The 22,206-nt window shown below is 44.7% G+C and overlaps 1 protein-coding gene across 3 annotated transcripts; it reads right to left on the reverse strand.

The window, feature by feature from the left end:
- Positions 1-2: 2 nt before the first annotated feature.
- Positions 3-20,873, reverse strand: CCN3 (cellular communication network factor 3). Of its 3 annotated transcripts, none has more exons than XM_069959843.1 (5): positions 20,813-20,873; positions 4,681-4,900; positions 4,023-4,274; positions 2,224-2,426; positions 3-1,648 (listed from the first exon to the last, which is right to left on the reverse strand). In XM_069959843.1, the coding sequence occupies exons 1-5, from the start codon at positions 20,828-20,830 to the stop codon at positions 1,352-1,354; spliced, it is 990 nt and encodes a 329-aa protein (XP_069815944.1). In that variant the 5' UTR covers positions 20,831-20,873; the 3' UTR covers positions 3-1,351. The 3 variants fall into 3 exon arrangements, with proteins under 3 accessions (XP_069815944.1, XP_069815943.1, XP_069815945.1); XM_069959842.1 differs by lacking the exon at positions 20,813-20,873 and adding an exon at positions 6,477-7,446; XM_069959844.1 differs by lacking the exon at positions 20,813-20,873 and adding an exon at positions 5,207-5,437.
- Between the last annotated feature and the right edge of the window lie 1,333 nt (positions 20,874-22,206).

The following is a 22,206-nucleotide window of genomic DNA, read 5'->3' on the forward strand; positions in this document are numbered from 1 at the left end:
GATCACATAGATATCGGATTTATTAGAAAAATAGAACTTTGCTTTGCACAATACATAGAAATAAAATAATCACTTTTTTCCTTACGGAGGCGCCGTTCATTGTACATAAAGAGTAGAGCAGTGACAATCACACAACCGCTATGTACAGTACAAGGAATATCAGCATTACCTGTATATATAAGTCCGCCATATAAAGTATATTCTCCATACTAGTTCTATTGGTGACAACCAGTATTCCCGCCATTGCAGCTCCTGTATAGAGCCCATGTGCCTGGAGATTCCCTATTCTCATAGTAAGGTAAGAAATAAAGGAAGACAACCCCAGCGGGAGCCATAATGGCAGCCATATTGGTTGTCACCAAGCATCTCATGGCCTTGTATGTACAGGTGATCGCTCTAGACCAGTGATGGAGAACCTTGGCCCTCCAGCTGTTGCAAAGCTTCAATTCCCATCATACCTGGACAGCCTAAAGCTTATCATTGGCTGCCGGGCATGATGGGAATTGTAGTATTTCAACAGCTGGAGGGCCAAGGTTCCCCATCACTGGTTTAAGGGGGGGGGGGGGGTGTTCTTCTTTTTACACAGTTTTATCCACACAGTAGAATTTGTGGCAGATAAATAATATCTTATGACTTAATTCTCTATATAAAGTCAATAGCCGTTTAACAATCCAAGGCAAATACTATCATTTACAATATTTACAGGCAATAAAACAGTCCACGAATAACCAATCTTATAAAATTGTTCAAAATTACAAAAATTAAAGGGGTACTCCAGCAATTTTTTTTCAAGTCTGGAGAGCAAAAGAGGTTTTCTATGGGGATTTTCTACTGCTCTGGACAGTTCCTGACATGGACAGAGGTGGCAGCAGAGAGCACTGTGTCATACTGAATACATAACTTCATAGTAAATACATCACTTCCTGCAGGACATACAGCAGCTGATAAGTACTGGAAGACTGGAGATTTTTTAATAGAAGTAAATTGAAAATCTGACGCCAGTTGATTTGAAAGATTAGAGTACCCCTTTAAGATTATGTAGGTGATCGTCTTTAGTAACATTCACCTACTCGGCATAGAATTTAGTCTTGTTCTTGCTCCTTTCCCCCCTGCACTTGTACGTTTTACCCTGAAGCAGGACAATCTCCGTTCCTATCTTCTTATACTTCCTGCTTCCTAAAAGGAAAGGACCTAAAACCAGTCTGTGCAGCATAGAGAGGGAGTGGACTGTGCGGCAGACGCAACTTCCCGGGTCTCCCATATACTGCAACCTATAATAAAAGTCTTATGATTCTTAAAGGGGAGCAGTTTTTGCAGTGGAGTTAGTCCATAAAGTCCCATTATAAGTGACCTAATATCTTCTCAGGTTGGGGAACCTGGCGTTGTCAGTCTGGAGGAGGCTGGTGTCACGGGGGCAGTTATTATGGCAGACACACGTGTTGATGAACATGACTGGTTTCTTTACAATTCTGTTATTGGAGCAGAAGAACTCCACCTGGGCCGTCCTGGTGCTGTGGGGGGTGCAGCATCGGCCGTCAGTGCAGCTGCCGCAGAACTTAGGCTTGTAGGTGTGCACACTGACGCAGGAATTCACTTCAAAGCGGACGGCTCGCTCAGATTTCCTCACTCTCACACATCTTTTGCCTTTCTGCAAGAGAATGGAAATGAAGGATTTTAGTAACATAGTCTTTGTCTTAAAGGGTTTGTTCACCAATTTTTTTTTCTTTCAAATCAACTGGTGCCAGTATTAAAAAATCTCCAGTCTTCCAGTACTTATCAGCTGCTGTATGTCCTGCAGAAAGAGGTGTGTTTTTTCTAGTCTGACACAGTGCTCTCTGCTGCCACCTCTGTCCATGTCAGGAACTGTCCAGAGCAGTAGCAAATCCCCATAGAAAACCTCTCCAGCTCTGGACAGTTCCTGACATGGACAGAAGGTGGCAGCAGAGAGCACTGTGTCAGACTGGGAAGAATACATCACTTCGTGCAGGACATACAGTAGCTGATAAGTACTGGAAGGCTTAAGACTTTTTAATAGAAGTAAATTACAAATCTTTGGCACCAGTTGATTTGAAAGATTATTTTTTTTGTTCTATTGTTTTAGATAGGAGCTGTTTTAGCTTTCTACACCACTCCTATAGCTCTGTCACTAAATATTGGAGATGATCGGAGCTTCATCCATTTTGGATCGTGGATATACGAGCAGTGGTCCTAGTGAATAGATACCTTTTCGATGAGTCCTGCGGTCTCATCGCATGGTCGCACCATGCACAGGCGGATCTGTTTCTGCATCTCACAGCGGCGATTGCGATTGGTCACCCTGTAGGAGTGTCCTGTGCCGCAGGTCTTAGAGCAGGCGCTCCATTCTGTCGTCTGCTCGATACAGTTGGTGCCCATATCTAATCCCAACGTGGCCTCGGGTCTATAAGCTGAGAAGAGAAAAGATGGTTTATATCCAGATCACACAATTAACTGTAACAACCTGTGTCATACATTGTGACTCCACCAGCAGAATAGTGAGTGCAGCTCTTGAGGATGTAATTACAGATCAACACAGGATAAGTAGTGTAATGTATGTACACAGTGACCCCACCAGCAGAATATTAAGTGCAGCTCTGGAGTATAATACAGGATGTAACTCAGGATGAGTACAGGATAAGTAATGTATGTACACAGTGACCCCACCAGCAGAATAGTGATTGCAGCTCTGGAGCATAATACAGGATGTAACTCAGGATCAGTACAGGATAAGTAATGTAATGTATGTACACAGTGACCCCACCAGCAGAATATTAAGTGCAGCTCTGGAGTATAATACAGGATGTAACTCAGGATGAGTACAGGATAAGTAATGTATGTACACAGTGACCCCACCATCAGAATAGTGAGTGCAGCTCTGGAGTATAATACAGGATGTAACTCAGGATCAGTACAGCACCAGTAATGTAATGTATGTACACAGTGACCCCACCAGCAGAATATTAAGTGCAGCCCTGGAGTATAATACAGGATGTAACTCAGGATCAGTACATGATCAGTAATGTATTGTATGTACACAGTGACCTCACCAGCAGAATAGTGAGTGCAGCTCTGGAGTATGATACAGGATGTAACTCAGGATCAGTACAGGATAAGTAATGTAATGTATGTACACAGTGACCTTACCAGCAGAATAGTGAGTGCAGCTCTGAAGTATAATACAGCATGTAACTCAGGATCAGTAAAGTAATGTATGTACACAGTGACCCCACCAGCAGAATAGTGAGTGCAGCTCTGAAGTATAATACAGGATGTAACTCAGGATCAGTACAGGATAAGTAATGTAATGTATGTACACAGTGACCTTACCAGCAGAATAGTGAGTGCAGCTCTGAAGTATAATACAGGATGTAACTCAGGATCAGTAAAGTAATGTATGTACACAGTGACCCCACCAGCAGAATAGTGAGTGCAGCTCTGAAGTATAATACAGGATGTAACTCAGGATCAGTAAAGTAATGTATGTACACAGTGACCCCACCAGCAGAATAGTGAGTGCAGCTCTGAAGTATAATACAGGATGTAACTCAGGATCAGTAAAGTAATGTATGTACACAGTGACCCCACCAGCAGAATAGTGAGTGCACCTTTGGAGGATGTAATTACAGATCAACACAGGATAAGTAATGTAATGTATGTACACAGTGACCCCACCAGCAGAATAGTGACTGCAGCCCTTGAGTATAATATAGGATGTAACTCAGGATCAGTACAGGATAAGTAATGTAATGTATGTTCAAAGTGACCCCACCAGCAGAATAGTGAGTGCAGCTCTGGAGTATAATGTAGGATGTAACTCAGGATCAGTCCAGAATCAGTAATGTAATGTATGTGCACAGTGACACCACTAGCAGAAATATGAGTGCAGCTCTGGAGTATAATACAGGATGTTAATCAGTATTTATCAAACGTTTCTTTAAGTTTCTACTAAGCTTTTTGTAACTTCCTACAGAAATTCTTACAATAAGACCTAAAATATATCTTACCAGCCATAGCGAAGCCTCCGATTGCCACTTCTTCTCTGGAGTCGCACACCCACTTCTCGCAGCATTCTCCGGGCACAGTCACTTTCCTGGGCATGGGGCATTCAGGGCCTGGGAGCTGTAGGTCCAGGTTACATCTTGGGACGCATCCGATCTGCCCATCGTCACATTTGCATTGGTATTTACAGCTCGGCTGGAAGGTTTCGCCGTTGTTGTATAGGAGCCCGTTATACACACATTTACCTCCTTCCAGAACTAAAAGATGATAAAAAACAAAGAGATCAATCAACTGATAATAGGAAAAACTGCAAATGTAAGGTGGTGCTGGTATGCTGCTTTAGCTTGTAAGAGAGTTCTTTGGAGAGGAGAGCTAATTTGCATATTTTTTTCCCAGGGAGCATTGCTCCATTCTCTAATGCAGGCATGGGGAACCTGCAGCACTACAGCTGTTGCAAAACTACAATTCCTATCATACCTGGACAGCCAAAGCTAAAGCTTTGGCTGTCCAGGCATGATAGGAATTGTAGTATTGCTGAACAGCTGGAGGGCGGTAGTTTCCCTGTCCCTGCTCTAATGCATCTCTTCAATATAAATCAGTATCCCCCAGCTATATAACATCTCTATACTGAGAGTCTTCCGCCCCTTCCTGTTGTGCACTTACCCATGCATATGCCCACATCACTCTGTGGCACAGCGCTGAAGTCACAGTATAAGCCCAGATCTTCTTGACATGGCAGTACCTCAGAGCAGACCTCTCCCCGCTGCCTGGCGCACACTGGACAGCAGGCGCAGCCATCTAACATGACGGGGACATCGGGAGCGCAGTTTGGGGGTTCCTGTGGGCACGGTCCACACTGAGATGGGCATTTCTGAGAGACCACCTGCAGGATGAACATAAGAGACAATATATATAATGTTCAGCACCTACATCATATATATATATATTTGCGTATATATATATATATATATATATATATATATATATATATATATATCTCAAACATGGTGTAAAGTGAAACTGGCTCAGCAGCAACCAATCAGATTCCACCTTTCATTTTCCAAAGAGTCTGTGAGGAATGAGAAGTGGAATCTGATTGGTTACTAGGGGCAACTGGGCCTGTTTCACTTTACACCATGTTTGATCAATCTCCCCCTTCATAACCCAATTACACATACTGTCCACCTACTTTTTGACCACCTGTTCATTAACAGATTTGAAAGCTTCAGCTGTACTCCAGGATTAGAAAAACATGGCCGCTTTCTTCCACAGACAGCGCCGCTCTTGTCCTTAGTTTGTATGTGGTATTTCAGACCTATTCTATTGAAGTCAATAGACTCTATTCTTGAAAGAAAGCAGCTGTGTTTTTCTATTCCTTGATAACCTTTTAATTGCAGGCTGGACCTATACACTTTTAAGTGGCAAGCCTAGGTACTAGACTTATCAGCTGCTGTATGCTCTGAAAGAAGTGGTGTATTCTCTCCAATCTGACACAGTGCTCTCTGCTGTCACCTCTGTCCATGTCAGGAACTGTCCTGAGCAGGAGAGGTTTTCTATGAGGATTTGCAACTACTCTGGACAGTTCCTGACATGGACAGAGGTGGCAGCAGAGAGCACTGTGTCAGGCTGGTAAGAATACACCACTTCCTGCAGGATATACGGCAGATGATAAGTACTGGAAGACTGGAGATTTTTTTTATAAAAGTAATATACAAATCTATATACCTTTCTGACACCGGTTTATTTAAAAAGAATATATTTTTTCCTCCAGAGTAGCCCTATAACTCTCATCCACTTTGCCACTACTATATACTGTATGTATTCCGCACAGAAAATCTGATACATCGTAGTAATTTTCCGTATAGCGCATTCTTCTTTGCAATGCCAATTTCTCCCCAAATATTAAAACATGCTAAGGGTGCGTTCACACCTACAGGATCTGCAGCTGATTTTCTGCAGCAGATTTCAGTTAAATAACTGAACACAGCATCAGATTTGATGCTGTGTTCAGTTATTTAACTGAAATCTGCTGCAGAAAATCAGCTGCAGATCCTGTAGGTGTGAACGCACCATAAAGAAGAAAAAAAAAAATCACATGCGACCGATCTAGTGCAAAAATTCCGGTGACTCTAAATTAACAGAATGCTTGCTCACCACCTACAACCATATACACAGAGGGATTTGCTACTGTTCTGGACAGTTCCTTACATGGACAGAGGTGGCAGCAGAGAGCACTGTGTCAGACTGGAAAGAATACACCACTTCCTGCATGACATACAGCAGCTGATAAGTACTGGAAGACTGGAGATTTTTTTTTTTTAAGTAAATTACAAATAACAGTCACAGAAATTATTGCAACCAATTTGTCGCATGTAATTTCACCCTTCAAAAAGCGTATTAGTACCTTGCAGAGATTTCAATGACTTCTATGGTACTATAATACAGATGCAATCACTTACTGTATGAATGAAGAGCAGGGTGCACAGGGCAGACAGCAGGCTTCCTCCACACATCATCATGTCCCAGCAGCTGCAGAGATTTGCTGATTCTCACTTGTAAGGATTAGTATTGTGTGTTCTTCATTCGCCTCCACTGTCCACATATATAGGACACAGCTACGGCCGGGGCCTTCCCATGGGCGTGCAGGGGCAGTAGCTAAGACCATGACGATTCCCAAACATTTTCCTCCCACTAGCTGGATTATGGACACTAGATGGCGATGGAATGGTTTTTCCGGAGGGAAGGAACACATGTAATTCTTGTGAGAAGGAATGTATTTTCCATTGTGGAATTGATTGGTGTCGGAGGAACTGATTACTCATCGGAACATGAGGAATGCCTCCTATAACCACATCTCCAGACGTCTCGTACAGTCTGAGGGGACGTGCAGGCCGAATCTACTGTACTCACATTACTGGCTGATCCTGTTATGTAATTTCTGGGCGAGAAATCGAGAAAAAGAGAAGAACATTCAGCATCGCGTCCAGGAATATGTTCTTATTCGAGGACATTGAAACGTGGACTAGTGATGATGGAGGGGTACAGCTAATCTCCTGGTCACTTTCATACACCACCTTGGAGCTAGTAGAGATGAGCGAACCGGGTTTGGGTTTTGTCTGTCCACTGTTTGGTGGAGTATTTCCGCACAGCTTCTTTCACACAATGCCTGGAGTATCCATTTAAAAATATCTCCCGACACGTACGCAAAAGTGACCCCATTTTGGCCTACATTCAGGTGATTTTCATCAGAGTTTCGTTTTTTAGATTGGATGGGATTACACAGAATCCTGCATTACTCCATACAGTGGGATCCAGTAAAGAAAAAAAGTATACCACTCATGTGCAGTGTCAGTCGGCACTTAGGTATGCTCCCCTGTTCCTATGCCCTTCTGTATTGCCTTATTCCTAGCACATTAAAGAGGATGTACCATCAGGTACATCCTCTTTAATCTGACCCAGGGATAGAACGGCGCCGCCACAGGAAAGCCGATGCCGCGGGACATTTTTTGAACCACGGCCCGGTTCCCGTGTACGGTGCCGTTCTATCCATGGGTATCGGGCCAGGGCTGAAGCACAGGAGGCGGGCCGGCCCACCCCCAGTGGGAGGGAATTCCCGCCCCTCTATGATGCGGCTCCATTAGAATCAATAGAGCCGCATCATACAGGGGCGGGGGATTCCTCCCACTGGGGGCGGGCAGGCCGGCCTCCTGTGCTTCAGCCCCGGTCCGGTACCCGTGCAAAGAACGATGCCGTACAAGGGAAACGGCCAGCGGTTCAAGAAATGGAACGCGGCACCGGCTTCCCCATGACGGCGCTGATCTATCTGTGGGTCAGACTTAAAAGGATGTACCTAGAACATTTTGGCAACAGGGCGAATCTTGATAAAAGCCCCCCCCCCCCCCCCCCCCCCCGTGAACTCACTCAATTCAGCCCTGGAGAAGGAAGGGGGGCTTTTATCTGGATTCGGGTTATTAGGAAGAAGCAGTGTGTGTATTATGGTATAGAGCCATAAGAGATAATGTTCAACCGATTACAAAATCATCATACAGGGACTCACAGGTGACGTCTTCTTTGATCTGACGGTCACTTTCCTTTTCCTTTCCATCCGGTCCAGGCTTCCATGACGGTTTCTTGCAGCTACAATTCGTGTCTTCAGAACCTGCCAGACAAATATCTCAGGCTCCGCACTTATCCAGCAACTTCCTTCCCTTTTCCCTCCTATAGGCTCCTAAACTATAGTAATTCTGCTGCTTGGTCCAGTAACACTGACATACAGGATACTGGGAGAGCTGGGTGACCTCCATTCAGTGTCGGACTGGAGTGCCTTGGCCCACCAGGGGAAATCATTCTTGGGGCCCACCCTTCTGCCACCACACTTATCTATGGTAACATTAATAAAGGTACATTAACACGGCATGATATGGGGCAGTGTAGGGCTGCAAATGATTGCTAATCAGCAGGGCAGGAATATATAGAGATGTGCAGCCGACAGCAATGATCTTAGCCGCACAAAAGATCAAATCAGCCGACTATGGGGCATTTGCTTGCATGTCAGCCAATCTCTGGCACTTTTACATGGGCCGATCATCGGCTGAATAGACTTCCTAGGAGCACTTGTTACCGATTATTGGCCGGTGTAATCGCGCTATAAGACAATTTGCTTTGCATGATAACACTGTATGCTACCAATAACACCAGTATATAAAGAGCAAATATCCCCACACATATTACCGCTATACAGTAACTGACCAAATCCTGTATATCAAGACCGATATTACCAATAAACCAGTATACAGGAGGGAAATAGTATCACCATACATATTACCGCTATACTGTTACTGACCAAATCCTGTATACTGAGACCAAAATTACCAGTACACAAGGGGGAAATATTACCGCCACACCACAACCATCACCACCATATTGTTACTGACCAAATCTGGTATACTAAGACCAATGAACACCGCACCAGATTACAAGTAACAAATAATACCCCCACATACTGACTAACACCGCCATTTACTGACTAACACCCCAGCTGCTACTGAATAAAATCCTCTGAACAAAGATCAATATCCCCTCATACAGTCATACAGAGGTAGCCCCAGCTCTACACTATATACGTTACAGTGCACATAGATTTAGTGACTCACAGGGGACGTCTTCTCTGATCGGAGTTCTTCCCTTTTCATCTACTTCTCCATCTGCCCTGGGCCGTTATGAGAACTTCTCTGAGCCACGAATCCACAGAATCTGCCAGAGAAATATATTAGGCTCCTTACTCTGTCACCATCCTCATCTCTCTACAAACTGCACATCTGTATTGGCCTCTTTACACCTTCTCTCAGTGGTTAGCCCTGACTATTGTGTGTGTGTGTTCATATATATATATATATATATATATACATATATATTGTGCACACACCTTGTAGATGGCCCCTTGTTCAGTCCTCCATATAGATGGCCCTGTGTCCCTGTGTGCCTCTACTATAGTAGAGATCCCCCTCTGTGTAATCCCTTTATAGTAGATGACAACCTCTGTGCATTCCCTATTATCAGGGGTAGGGAACCTTGGCTCTCCAGCTGTTGCAAAACTACAACTCCCTTCATGCCTGCAACAACTGCAACAGCTGGAGATCCAAGGTTCCCTATTCCTGCCCTATAGTATATGGCCCCCTCTGTGTAGTCCCCTTATAGATGACCCCTCTGTGTAGTCCACTAAAGTAGATGCCCCCTATAGCCTATTGTATACACACCGCACCCAGTATAGTTAACCTTATAGATGCCCCCCATTGTTGTCCCCCTCTGTGTAGTGCCCTTTATAGATGCCTCCTCAGTGTTGTCCTCCTTATAAATTGCCCCCATCCAGTGTCCCTTATAGATGTCTCCCTGTGTTATCCCCCTTATAACTGGCCCGCTTGTGTTATCCATCCCCCCATATAGATAGCCCCCTTATGTTGTCCATCCCTACCCCCCATATAGCCCCTTATGTTGTCTATTCCCCCGTATAGCCCCCTTATGTTGTCCTTGCCCCATATAGCCCCCTTAAGTTTTCCTTCCCCTGTATACAGCCCCTTATGTTGTCCTCCCCTGTATACAGCCCCTTATGTTGTCCTCCCCCTGTATACAGCCCCTTATGTTGTCCTCCCCCTGTTTATAGCCCCTTATGTTGTCCTCCCCCTGTATACAGCCCCTTATGTTGTCCTTCCCTGTATATACCCCCCTTATGTTGTCCTTCCCTGTATACAGCCCCCCTTGTGTTGTCCTCCCCCTGTATACAGCCCCCCTTATGTTGTCCTTTCCTGTATACAGCCCCCCTTATGTTGTCCTGCCCCTGTATATACCCCCTTATGTTGTCCTCCCCCTGTATACATACCCCCTTATGTTGTCCTCCCCTGTATACAGCCCCCTTATGTTGTTCTCCCCCTGTATACAGCCCCCCTTATGTTGTCCTGCCCCTGTATATAGCCCCTTATGTTGTCCTTCTCCTGTATATAGCCCCCTTATGTTGTCCTTCCCTGTATACAGCCCCCCTTATGTTGTTCTCCCCCTGTATACAGCCCCTTATGTTGTCCTCCCCTGTATATACCACCCTTATGTTGTCCTGCCCCTGTATATAACCCCTTATGTTGTCCCCCCCCTGTATACAGACCCCTTTATGTTGTCCTCCCCCTGTATACAGCCCCTTATGTTGTCCTCCCCCTGTATACAGCCCCTTATGTTGTCCTTCCCTGTATACAGCCCCCCTTATGTTGTCCTTCCCTGTATACAGCCCCCCTTATGTTGTCCTTCCCTGTATACAGCCCCCCTAATGTTGTCCTCCCCCTGTATATAGCCCCCCTCATGTTGTCCTCCCCCTGTATACAGCCCCCCTCATGTTGTCCTCCCCCTGTATACAGCCCCCCTCATGTTGTCCTCCCCCTGTATACATACCCCCTTATGTTGTCCTCCCCCTGTATACATACCCCCTTATGTTGTCCTCCCCTGTATATAGCCCCTTATGTTGTCCTTCCCTGTATACAGCCCCCCTTATGTTGTCCTGCCCCTGTATATACCCCCTTATGTTGTCCTCCCCCTGTATACATACCCCCTTATGTTGTCCTGCCCCTGTATATACCCCCTTATGTTGTCCTCCCCCTGTATATAGCCCCCCTTATGTTGTCCTGCCCCTGTATATAGCCCCTTATGTTGTCCTTCTCCTGTATATAGCCCCCTTATGTTGTCCTCCCCCTGTATATAGCCCCCCTTATGTTGTCCTTCCCTGTATACAGCCCCCCTTATGTTGTTCTCCCCCTGTATACAGCCCCTTATGTTGTCCTCCCCTGTATATACCACCCTTATGTTGTCCTGCCCCTGTATATAACCCCTTATGTTGTCCCCCCCTGTATACAGACCCCATTATGTTGTCCTCCCCCTGTATACAGCCCCTTATGTTGTCCTCCCCCTGTATACAGCCCCTTATGTTGTCCTTCCCTGTATACAGCCCCCCTAATGTTGTCCTCCCCCTGTATATAGCCCCCTCATGTTGTCCTCCCCCTGTATACATACCCCCTTATGTTGTCCTGCCCCTGTATATACCCCCTTATGTTGTCCTCCCCCTGTATATAGCCCCCCTTATGTTGTCCTCCCCCTGTATATAGCCCCCCTTATGTTGTCCTCCCCCTGTATACAGCCCCCCTTATGTTTTCCTCCCCCTGTATATAGCCCCCCTATGTTGTCCTCCCCTGTATACAGCCCCCCTTATGTTGTTCTCCCCCTGTATATAGCCCCCCTTATGTTGTTCTCCCCCTGTATACAGCCCCCCTATGTTGTCCTCCCCTGTATACAGCCCCCCTATGTTGTCCTCCCCTGTATACAGCCCCCCTATGTTGTCCTCCCCTGTATACAACCCCCCTTATGTTGTCCTCCCCCTGTATACAGCCCCCCCCCTTATCTTGCCCCCTCTGATAAAAAATAAAAAAAAAACACAAGACAACTCACCTAACCACACGATCCCCCGTCGGTCGCCGGTGTCCTCTTCTCTGACAGCAGCTCCGATGTGAAGTCCCGCCGGCGCCATCACTGACCTCAGTGTGCGCCGCGGTGGCTGGGACTTCCGGTATGCGCTGCATGAACCGGAAGTCCTAGCCGCCGCGGCGCACACTGAGGTCAGTGATGGCGCCGCCGGGACTTCGCAACGGAGCTTGCGTAACTCTTGTGATCGCAAGCAAATCTCTGCTTGCGGTCACAAGAGTGATTGACAGGGCGGGAAGCCGTAGGCTTCCCGCCCTGTCAATCACAACACTGCTTACATTTAACTGGAAGCGATTGTTGCGATCGCTTCCAGTTAAAAAGGGAGGTGCGGCCCCCGGCCCCCCTAGGAGCAGGGGGCCCACTCCAGCTCGGGGCCCACCGGGGGTTTCCCCGGCCCCCCGGTGGCCCAGTCCGAGCCTGCCTCCATTACACTGACATACAGGATACTGGGAGAGCTGTGTGACCTCCATTACACTGACAAACGGGATACTGGAAGAGCTGTGTGACCTCCATTACACTGACATACAGGATACTGGGAGAGCTGTGTGACCTCCATCACACTGACATACAGGATACTGGGAGAGCTGGGTGACCTCCATTACACTGACATACAGGATACTGGGAAAGCTGTGTGACCTCCATCACACTGACATACAGGATACTGGGAGAGCTGTGTGACCTCCATTACACTGACATACAGGATACTGGAAGAGCTGTGTGACCTCCATTACACTGACATACAGGATACTGGGAGAGCTGGGTGAACTCCATTACACTGACATACAGGATACTGGGAAAGCTGTGTGACCTCCATTACACACTGACATACAGGAAACTGGGAAAGCTGTGTGACCTCCATTACACACTGACATACTGTACAAGATGCTGAGAAAGCGGGGTGCCCTCCATTACACTGACATACAGGATGCTAGGAGAGCTGGGTGACCTCCATTATACTGACATACAGGATACTGGGAAAGCTGTATGACCTCCATTACACACTGACATACAGGATGCTGGGAAAGCTGTGTGACCTCCATTACACACTGACATACAGGATGCTGGGAAAGCTGTGTGACCTCCATTACACACTGACATACAGGATACTGGGAAAGCTGTGTGACCTCCATTATACTGATATACAGGATGCTGGGAAAGCTGTGTGATCTCCATTATACTGATATACAGGATGCTGGGAAAGCTGTGTGACCTCCATTATACTGACATACAGGACGCTGGGAAAGCTGTGTGACCTCCATTACACACTGACATATAGGATGCTGGGAAACGTCCCACCTACACGAATATGGTACCAATGAAAACTAAAAATCGTGGCACAAAAATTAACACCCTAAACCCCTGAGATTTACCCCCACCAGAAAATAGGCTCAGCTAAAGCAAACCTGGATTCAGAGCGAATCTAAAGCAGACACTAAGGTAGGGCAAAACAGTCCTAGAGCAGTCCTGGAGATGGAGTAGAGCTAGAGCAGACCTGGGGATGGAGAAGATACAGTGCTATGTTGTAGAGCAAGAGGAAACTTGGAGTCAGAGTAGAATTAAAGCAGATCTTTAGGCAAAGCAGACCCAATGCAGGCTTGGAGGTTAAGCAGTACTAGAGAAGCCCTGGAGCTAGAGCAGTCCTAGAGCCAGAACAGATTCAGTAGATTAGCTAGAGTAAAACTAGAGCAGAACAGACCTAGATCAGCTTTCCACTCTGGAGAAGAACAGATACAGTGTAGTCCAGGAACCAGAGAGCAGAAACATATTGGAGCTGGAGCAGAACTAGAGCACTCCTAGGACTAGAGATCTAAAGTAGACTAGGTGCTAGAAAAGAACCAAAAGATCAAGGGCTAAAGCAGAATAAGAACAGCTCTGAAGCTAAAGCAGATTTGCAGTAGACTCAGACATAGAATAAACCTAGTGCAGTGTAGGTCTAGAAAAGATCAGGATATAGAAGAACTAGAGCAGCCCAGAATCCAGAGGAGGTCGAGAGGAGATGAGGAGATAGAGTAGGACTAGATCAACCCAGAATCCAGAGGAGGTCGAGAGGAGATGAGATAGAGTAGGACTAGAGCAACCCATAAGGCACAGAAGGTCTAGAGGGGATGAGGAGATAAAGTAGGACTAGAGTAGGACCTTTATGGAAAGCAGAGCAGGGGTATTCCTAGGGATAATGCTGGAGCCATGGAATGAAGAAGCCAACACTTTTAGAAATGTGCCGTTAGGTTTTCTATGATTTCTTTGGAAATCCTTTTGCAAAAGCCACAAATCTAACTGACCCCGAGAGTGGTCCAAATATTTCCTAAAGTCTACAGTAAATTTTCCACCTTGACACATCAGGGAAATGAAAAACACATGGCACAACACATGACAGCCAGTGTATTCCTCGGAAGATAAAATCCAAACCCCTCATATTAAGGATTCCCTTCATTCTTGGGCCATCCTGATACAGGGCAACATACATTAAATAAAATGGAGGTTAGCAATTGTAGACTGCCATCCAACGGTGCCCAGGTCTCCGTGTGAGGAAATACGGATCAGTCAATTACTGGCTAAGGCATGTAACTGCTGTGGCCCGTAATTGGCTCTGTGACATTGTTGAAGATGTGAACAGCAGCAGAGGATCAGGCAGGTAAATAATGTTGTTGTTTTTTTTAACTAAAGTATTCCTTTGGTTTTACCTTCTCAGATAACCCCTTTGAGGAGCTTTCTGTGACAGAGGGGACACAAGAAACAGTCTGTGAGAGAGGGACTATAAGTAGCAGTCTGTGAGAGCAGCCATAAGTAGTAGTCTGTGAATGAGGAGGCATAAAGAGCAGTCTATGAAAGAGGGGCTGTAAGTAGCAGTCTGTAAGAGAAGAGGCATAAGGAGCAGTGTATGAGAGGAGGCATAAGGAGCTGTCTGTGAAAGAGAAGGCATAAAGAGCAGTCTATGAAAGAGGAGCTGTAAGTAGCAGTCTGTAAGAGAAGAGGCATAAGGAGCAGCCTGCGAGCGAGGAGGCATAAGGAGCAGTCTGTGAGAGGAGGCATAAGGAGCAGTCTATAGAGTGGGACTGTAAGTAGCAGTCTGTGAGAGGAGACCTATACATCAGTCTACAAGAGAGGGGCTGTAAGTAGCAGTCTGTGAGAGGAGACATAAGGAGCAGTCTATGAGAGAGGGACAATAAGTAGCATTCTGAGAGAGGAGGCATAAGGAGCAGTCTGTAAGAGAAGAGGTATGTTATAAAATAAAAGTACGTATGTGTGATTATGTATATGTGATATGTGATTTTTTTTTTAATGAGGGAATTGTAAAAAAAAAAAAAAAAAAAAAAAAGTTCAGCAAAGGGTATTGTCTAATCTAAGGCCTGCCAAAGCACACAATCCAGAAATAACTAATGCCATGAGATTATGACCTGGACGTCAAAGCGCATCCATAAAAATTCAAGCCAGTGTAAAAACGGACACCTTCTGAGAATTACCCCAACATTGACAAAGCCAACATTGACCTGAATATAGAGATTTATCAAACATGGTGTAAAGTGAAACTGGCTCAGTTGCCCCTAGCAACCAATCAGATTCCACCTTTCATTTTCCAAAGAGTCTGAGAGGAATGAAAGGTGGAATCTGATTGGTTGCTAGGGGCAACTGAGCCAGTTTCACTTTACACCATGTTTGATAAATCTCCGCCATTGTTTTTAATTTTCCAGTCACCTCTGTAATAAAGCTGTGTGATAGAAGTCATGGACAAATGGAATAAATATTTTGTTTGTGCATCTTTTCTTTGATTTGCTGTCGGGCGACCCATGCGTCTCAGTAGCCGCAGCCTTAGGGAGATATAAACCCAGTGGCCCACCTAGGCTGTACGTGTCGGCTTCCTACTACCTCTTGGCACCTGTCCAACCATATGCCACCTGGATACCTTGGTGTTTCTATGTTTGTTGCCAACACTTTCGATTTCCCGTACCGAATAACAAGGCGGCACTGTAGCCACTTCCCAGCATCTTTGCTCACCGGCTATTTACTTGTTATGTACAGTAATTATTCCAAACATCTGTAACTTATACCGGACTCAGGATTTCGCTTTGAAAGAGTAGTAAGGGGGGATTTTGCCAGTTTTACGCAGCATTCCACGCTGCCTGATGTCATCGCTGCTTGTTCCGTGTGCTGAACTGTTTCCCCTAGCAGTTTAATCATACTTCCCATTCTATGGGACTCGCATGCCAGGGATAACAAATACCTTCAAAGTGAAATAGTTTGGTTGCTTTGACTTTTCCATTACTCTAAGTAGAAATTATAAACCCCTTAGTGAAGCAGACAGCAGTTGGCTTGTTCAGAGGCCTGTGGTGTCCCGTTCCAGATCAGTAATCTCAATTACCACGGCTTCCCTACTAAAAGTACAGGAGCGACCAACGTCTAGTTAACATAAACCCCTTTAAGCTCTTTATCATTGCAATAAGGGATATACCGTATATATTGCTATGGGATTTACATGCATATATGAGATGCCATCGTAATAGTTGGAATATGTTTATCGATACTGTCAATGGGAGAATTTAATGTAAATTTTTGTTTGTTTGTTGGTTTTACATATAAGTTTTTATCCTATCAAAATGGGGAGCTGACATATAAGTGCATGGATAGGTAAAGGCCCTATTGCCTTTAAAGGGGTTGTTGTCCAGGAACAGAAAGGGTCTGACTTGTTCTGCTCCTTGGCGCTCTACTACTTTCTTCTGCTTGTCTTGGAAGGGGGGTGGGAACATGTCGTGAAACATTGGCAACATCCATTGTGTGACATTGAGTATACTTCCGAGGTGGCTAGAGGGCGGTAAAGGAGTGCTGGGAAGCAGAACAGGTAGGACTTTTCCTGCTCCCCGGACAACCTCTTTAATGGTCTGATTATAGTCAGCTAGTGACTATTTTCAGGTCATTTTTTGAACTTTTTTTTTATTCGGACATATATGTAATAGTAAATAAGTTTGGATGATTTTCCAAGCGTATAAGTGGGAAGTTCATTCCTACTTCCCATTCTATCAGACTTGCATGCCAGGGATTTGAGCTTAAAGGAAAAGTCCAGCCATTTAAACAATTTCAAAGGGGCAGAGGTGAATATAATAAACAATAATTTCTTACCTCTTCCTATGCCTGGGTAACACTAGTTAAAGGGGAACTCCAGATAAGAAAATCTTGTTTTCTATTAAAAGTACAGTAAAAGTTATATAGATGTGTCTATACAATGTATTACCGTATCTGTACGGTTCTGCCACACTGGTAGCTGATAGAAATCCAGGAAGTGAAAAAAAAATGGCCTCTGTGCCAATTCACATTGTCTCCTGCTCCTTCTGCTCTCCCACCATAGGAGACAAATCTTCCATGCCTCTGTCTTACATTGTGCGTGTCTGCTGAGGACAGGCTGATGATGCAGACAGGGGGCCCAGCAAACCAAGTTATTGGATCCAAATACACTCTCAAAGTGACCTAAAACTTTAACTAGCTGACTACATTCAGACCAATAAAGTCAATGGTAAATGATTATGCCAAGAGTAAATGATGATGAATAAAGTAAGTGATGTAAATGATAATGCCAGGAACTCCAAAGTTCATTCTGTTGCACATCATCGATAATGTGAATGCCCCCTAACTCCTAACTTTGCTCTCTTTGCAATGCTATGCATGTTGCTCTTAGAGGGGTATTGTGTAAGCTATGTGTTTCCGCATATTACGGATGCGGCATGGATTGCAGTTCTGATTAAGTAACTCCAATTAGTGTGTATGAGAGCCAGGGTAACTGGTGTTTTTGGCATCCCAACATTGGCCACTGTAGACTGGTTGGATGTGCCGGCAGACCCTTGAAATAAGTCCAAGTCCTAGAGCAGGGATGGGGAACCATAGGCTGTCCAGGCATGATGGGAATTATAATTTTGCAACAGTTGGAGGGCCAGAGGTTCCCCATTCCTGACCTAGAGGTTTCTTCTGGATGCTATTTAGGAAATATTGTACAGTACATGTCTTCTTGGCTTCTTCTACAATCGTGGACGTAGTATGGACAAGCTCAATGTAGTAGACGCCTATGGGCATAAAACTGTCCACTATGTTGCGATATAAGAAGCTTGGATAATGAGCATAGAAGGAGTCACTCATCAACAACAGCAGCAATAACTTCCTGATCGCTTAGCCACCAAGAAGAAAAACATGGCTGCCGGGTTAAAGATCTGAGGATGAACCAATGGACGACACGCAGCAGAGCATTATACACGAGTGTTAACTGGTGGAGTTACGAGAAAAGGAAGGAGATCTTTTCTTTAATATGGTTTCTACTTTATGACTCAAAGATTCTATGATCCTATGTATTATCTTACAATCGGAACATAAAAATTACTTCCAGTTCTGCCCTATGAGTCAGCGCTGCGCCTGTTCCAGCGCCCATCTTGAGGTAATTCCCCACACTTTGAAACGCCCCCATTGTATTGGATTACAAGTCTTCCACCAAGGAATGTTACGGAAACAATATCCATTCATGACTTGTAGCTGCTTTCTAGGTAATGGACGTCTACAGTGATGCAATGGAAAGAGGAATAGTGCATGATGTTCCAGTAGGCGGAATACATTGTATCTGGTTAATTACACGTCTTTGCCAAAAACAATTGGGAATACAGCTGTATCCCCCATAGAGCCATTAGTACTATCTGATAGGAATGATTCAGCGACATTATAAATTTTCTGAAAAAGTTTAATCCCACAAAAAAAAAATTTAAATTCAGACACTGTTTATGAACTTCCTCTCCCTATATTACCATATAATGGTGGAGTAATAGCTATTAAAGGGGATAAAAAATGTTTTTAAATCAACACGTGCCAGAGAGTTATATAGATTTGTCAACTACTAAAAATCTCTAGTTTTCCAGTACTTTATGTCCTGCAAGAAGTGGTGTATCTTTCCAGTCTAACACAGTGCTCTCTGCTGCCACCTCTGTCCATGTCAGGAACTGTCCAGAGTAGTAGATCCCTATAGAAAACCTCTCCTGAATTAGACAGTTCCTGTCACAGACAGAGGAGGCAGAAGAGAACACTGTGTCAGACCTGAACTTCGGTACAATATGGAGGCTTAAAGGGGTAATCAAACCAATAATAACACTTATCCTCTATGCAGTGGGACCCCCTTCATAAGAATAGTCCAGAGTCTGCTACTGAATGGAGAGTGTGCACACTGCATCTCTATTCATTGTGTATGGGAGCTAATAGAAATAGCCAAAATCCCAGTGTTCAGACCCCCGTGTGATCATCCACTGTGGACAAGGGGATAAGTGATAATGGCTGGAATACCCCTTTAAAACCACACTCCAGGCATAATTTTTTATTGCCTAAAGGGCATTAATAGGATAAGGCTTAACAGCCACCCTACTTTCCCTTTTACAGCATGGCTCCATTCTCTTGCTGATTACCCGTCTCTGGTCCCGGCATGTCACATGGTGACCAACCATTTCACACAAGAAGCGTAAGTGACACCTAGTGGGGAAAGTACATAATGACATCTCCTTCATCCCCTTTGTGCGATACCTAACAGAGATACTTTACTCAGGTGTAATAGAACATGGTGGAACCACCTGCACTGGGACACTACAATAGCACATAAGATGAGTCCCCCATTCTGGCCATAATGCAGAGAGACATGGGGAATTATAGGAAGAATATTCATTCCTCTAGCCTTGTACTGATGTAAGGGAACAGTCCTGAAATACTTATATAAGGATCTTCATTGGTTGGCCCCCAGTGGGGTTGAACATGTACACATAAATCACTCATGATGTGGAAGCCATGATGGCCTAGACCCAACTTGAGGCCTGTGCAGGTCTTTGAACTCCTAACCCTCTGTACTTTATATGTAACTCCTTTTAAAATGTTCTTGATAGTGCTTGATATATCTTTTGATAGGACTGGGATGACTAGGCTCCTTGCTGAAATCCAGAAGTTATTGTCATATGGTTTACGACAAAGGTTGAGGCCTATTTGTGGAGGAGAGGAGACCAGGCACTCCACGCACCTCTATATTCACTGAATAAGGGCCCTATTCCACTGGACGATTATCGTTTAGATTATCGTTAAGTCGTTCAAATCTAAACGATAATCATTCGGTTGAATAGCAGTTAACGATTAATGACCGAACGAGAAATCGTTGATTGTTTAATAAGACCTGGACCTATATTTATCGTTGCTCGTTCGCAAATCGTTCGCATTGAATAAGACGTTGTTCGGTCGTTCGCAGTAGTGACGAACGCAAAAGAGACGACAAGACGACCGCAAGAACGATCATAAGTAACGATTATCGTTCCATGTAAATGGGTGAACAATTTCAGGTCTTTCGCAATAGCCGTCGTTTGGATTGTTTATCGCTAACGATTATGCGAACGATAATCGTCCTGTGGAATAGGGCCCTTACCATAACTTACAGATCTAAACCAGATTCATGTCCTATGGGTAAGAGGGAGGCTGGACTAGGGGGGGAGGGGGATACTACCAACATAATCTAGCATGTTCTACCATGTAAAGTATATGTAGCATTGAACCAACCTCTCTCAGGTTCTGACACTAGATGTCAGACAGCTCACAGTTCAATCTCATATGAACAAAATATGGAATAAGAAGACAAAAGCAATAAAACACAGTATCAGCACTGCAACCATACAATAACTGAGATATTTCCAGGAAGCAGGATCTGTACTGGGACACTGCAGAAGTATAAAAAAAAAAAAAAAACAACATATGACATATGGCAAAGAGTATGTGTATTCACCGGGAGACTAACCTGACATACCAGTTTCATCAGATAATGGGTTTCTGGAAGTAAAGGATTTATAGCCTTAAAATGGTGGAGTCCTAGGGGGTCTGACCCCCAAAATTCAAACATTTATGGGCTCAGCAATGTTTTATTCCCAGAAAACACCTTGGCTTATAACGCTGTTAGACAATAGTAGGGCAATATCCCAGTGCTGCGTAGTCCAGACATTAGCTTGGCACCATCACCTGGCACATGGACAGCTACGAAGACAAAAGTTCCAGCTCTGCAGCAAACAAAAGTCTCTTCTGTCTGGCTGTGTGCTCTGCAAGAAAAAAGCCACCATCTGAATCAGAAGAAAGCTGCTCAGACTGTGACTTCATGGTCTGTAGACCGAAAGTATTTTCTATGTTGTGTCTGCAAGTTAGTCAAAATGTGAGCTCCATTGTTATAGTAACAGAAGCGCCAATTGTAGTGACCGAGGAGGCCCATGTGCACTAAGGGATACAACACAGCACAGTAATGCTCTGCCAGGTACTTGGCCCTCAAGCTGTTCTCCTTTGTAGGAAACTATTCCAGGTTGACTTCAAAGGAGTATTCTGACGGGTTTGGATGACTTTAGTATATAGTATAGTGGGCCTTTACATTTATACCTTGTGTGGCAGCAGTACGGGCTGACAATGCCAGCAGCTATGTAGGGAACTGTAGGGCCGCTCAAGCCCTGGTTATGGCACAGTTACTCATCGCTAGCATTGCTGCATACAGATACTGTGCCTTCCCTAATTTCTATATAATACATGTTACACTTAGAATAGACATTACACTTAGGGGAAGCTGTCTGCGTCAGTAGTGCCGATTGACAGCTATCCCTAGTGGCTCTGCTACAGGGTGCTCTGGCTTTAGCACTGCTGACACAGACAGCTTCCCCAAATGTAATGTCTATTCCAATGTTAACATCTATTATATAGACATCAGGGGAGGCTGCAGCACTAGTGACACACACAGCTTCCCCAAATGCAATGTCTATTCCAATGTTAACATCTATTATATAGACATCAGGGGAGGCTGCAGCACTAGTGACACAGACAGCTTCCCCAAATGCAATGTCTATTCCAATGTTAACATCTATTATATAGACATCAGGGGAGGCTGCAGCACTAGTGACACAGACAGCCTCCCCAAATGTAATGTCTATTCCAATGCTAACATCTATTATATGGACATCATTGGGGGCATGCAGTAGTGCCAGCGATATGTAATTGTGCAGCCCTGCAGTTCCCTACACAGCCACTGGTGGCAGTATCGCTCATTTCTGCTGTCATTCAATGTATAAATGTAAGAAAAAAATTCTATAATAATTTTCTATAAATGTATAAAGGAAATATATTAAAAACAATATTCAAAGGAATAACCCTTTAACATGC

The sequence above is a fragment of the Dendropsophus ebraccatus genome, chromosome 2 (assembly GCF_027789765.1).
Source record: "Dendropsophus ebraccatus isolate aDenEbr1 chromosome 2, aDenEbr1.pat, whole genome shotgun sequence".
Lineage (NCBI taxonomy): Eukaryota > Metazoa > Chordata > Amphibia > Anura > Hylidae > Dendropsophus > Dendropsophus ebraccatus.

Coding starts and splice junctions, on each gene's coding strand:
- CCN3 (XM_069959842.1), bottom strand. CDS start 6,536: ATGATGATGTGTGGAGGAAGCCTGCTGTCTGCCCTGTGCACCCTGCTC. Junction 2,427..4,022: donor CGGAGGCTTCGCTATGGCTG/GTAAGATATATT, acceptor TTCTCTTCTCAG/CTTATAGACCCGAGGCCACG. Junction 1,649..2,223: donor CCGCAGGACTCATCGAAAAG/GTATCTATTCAC, acceptor ATTCTCTTGCAG/AAAGGCAAAAGATGTGTGAG.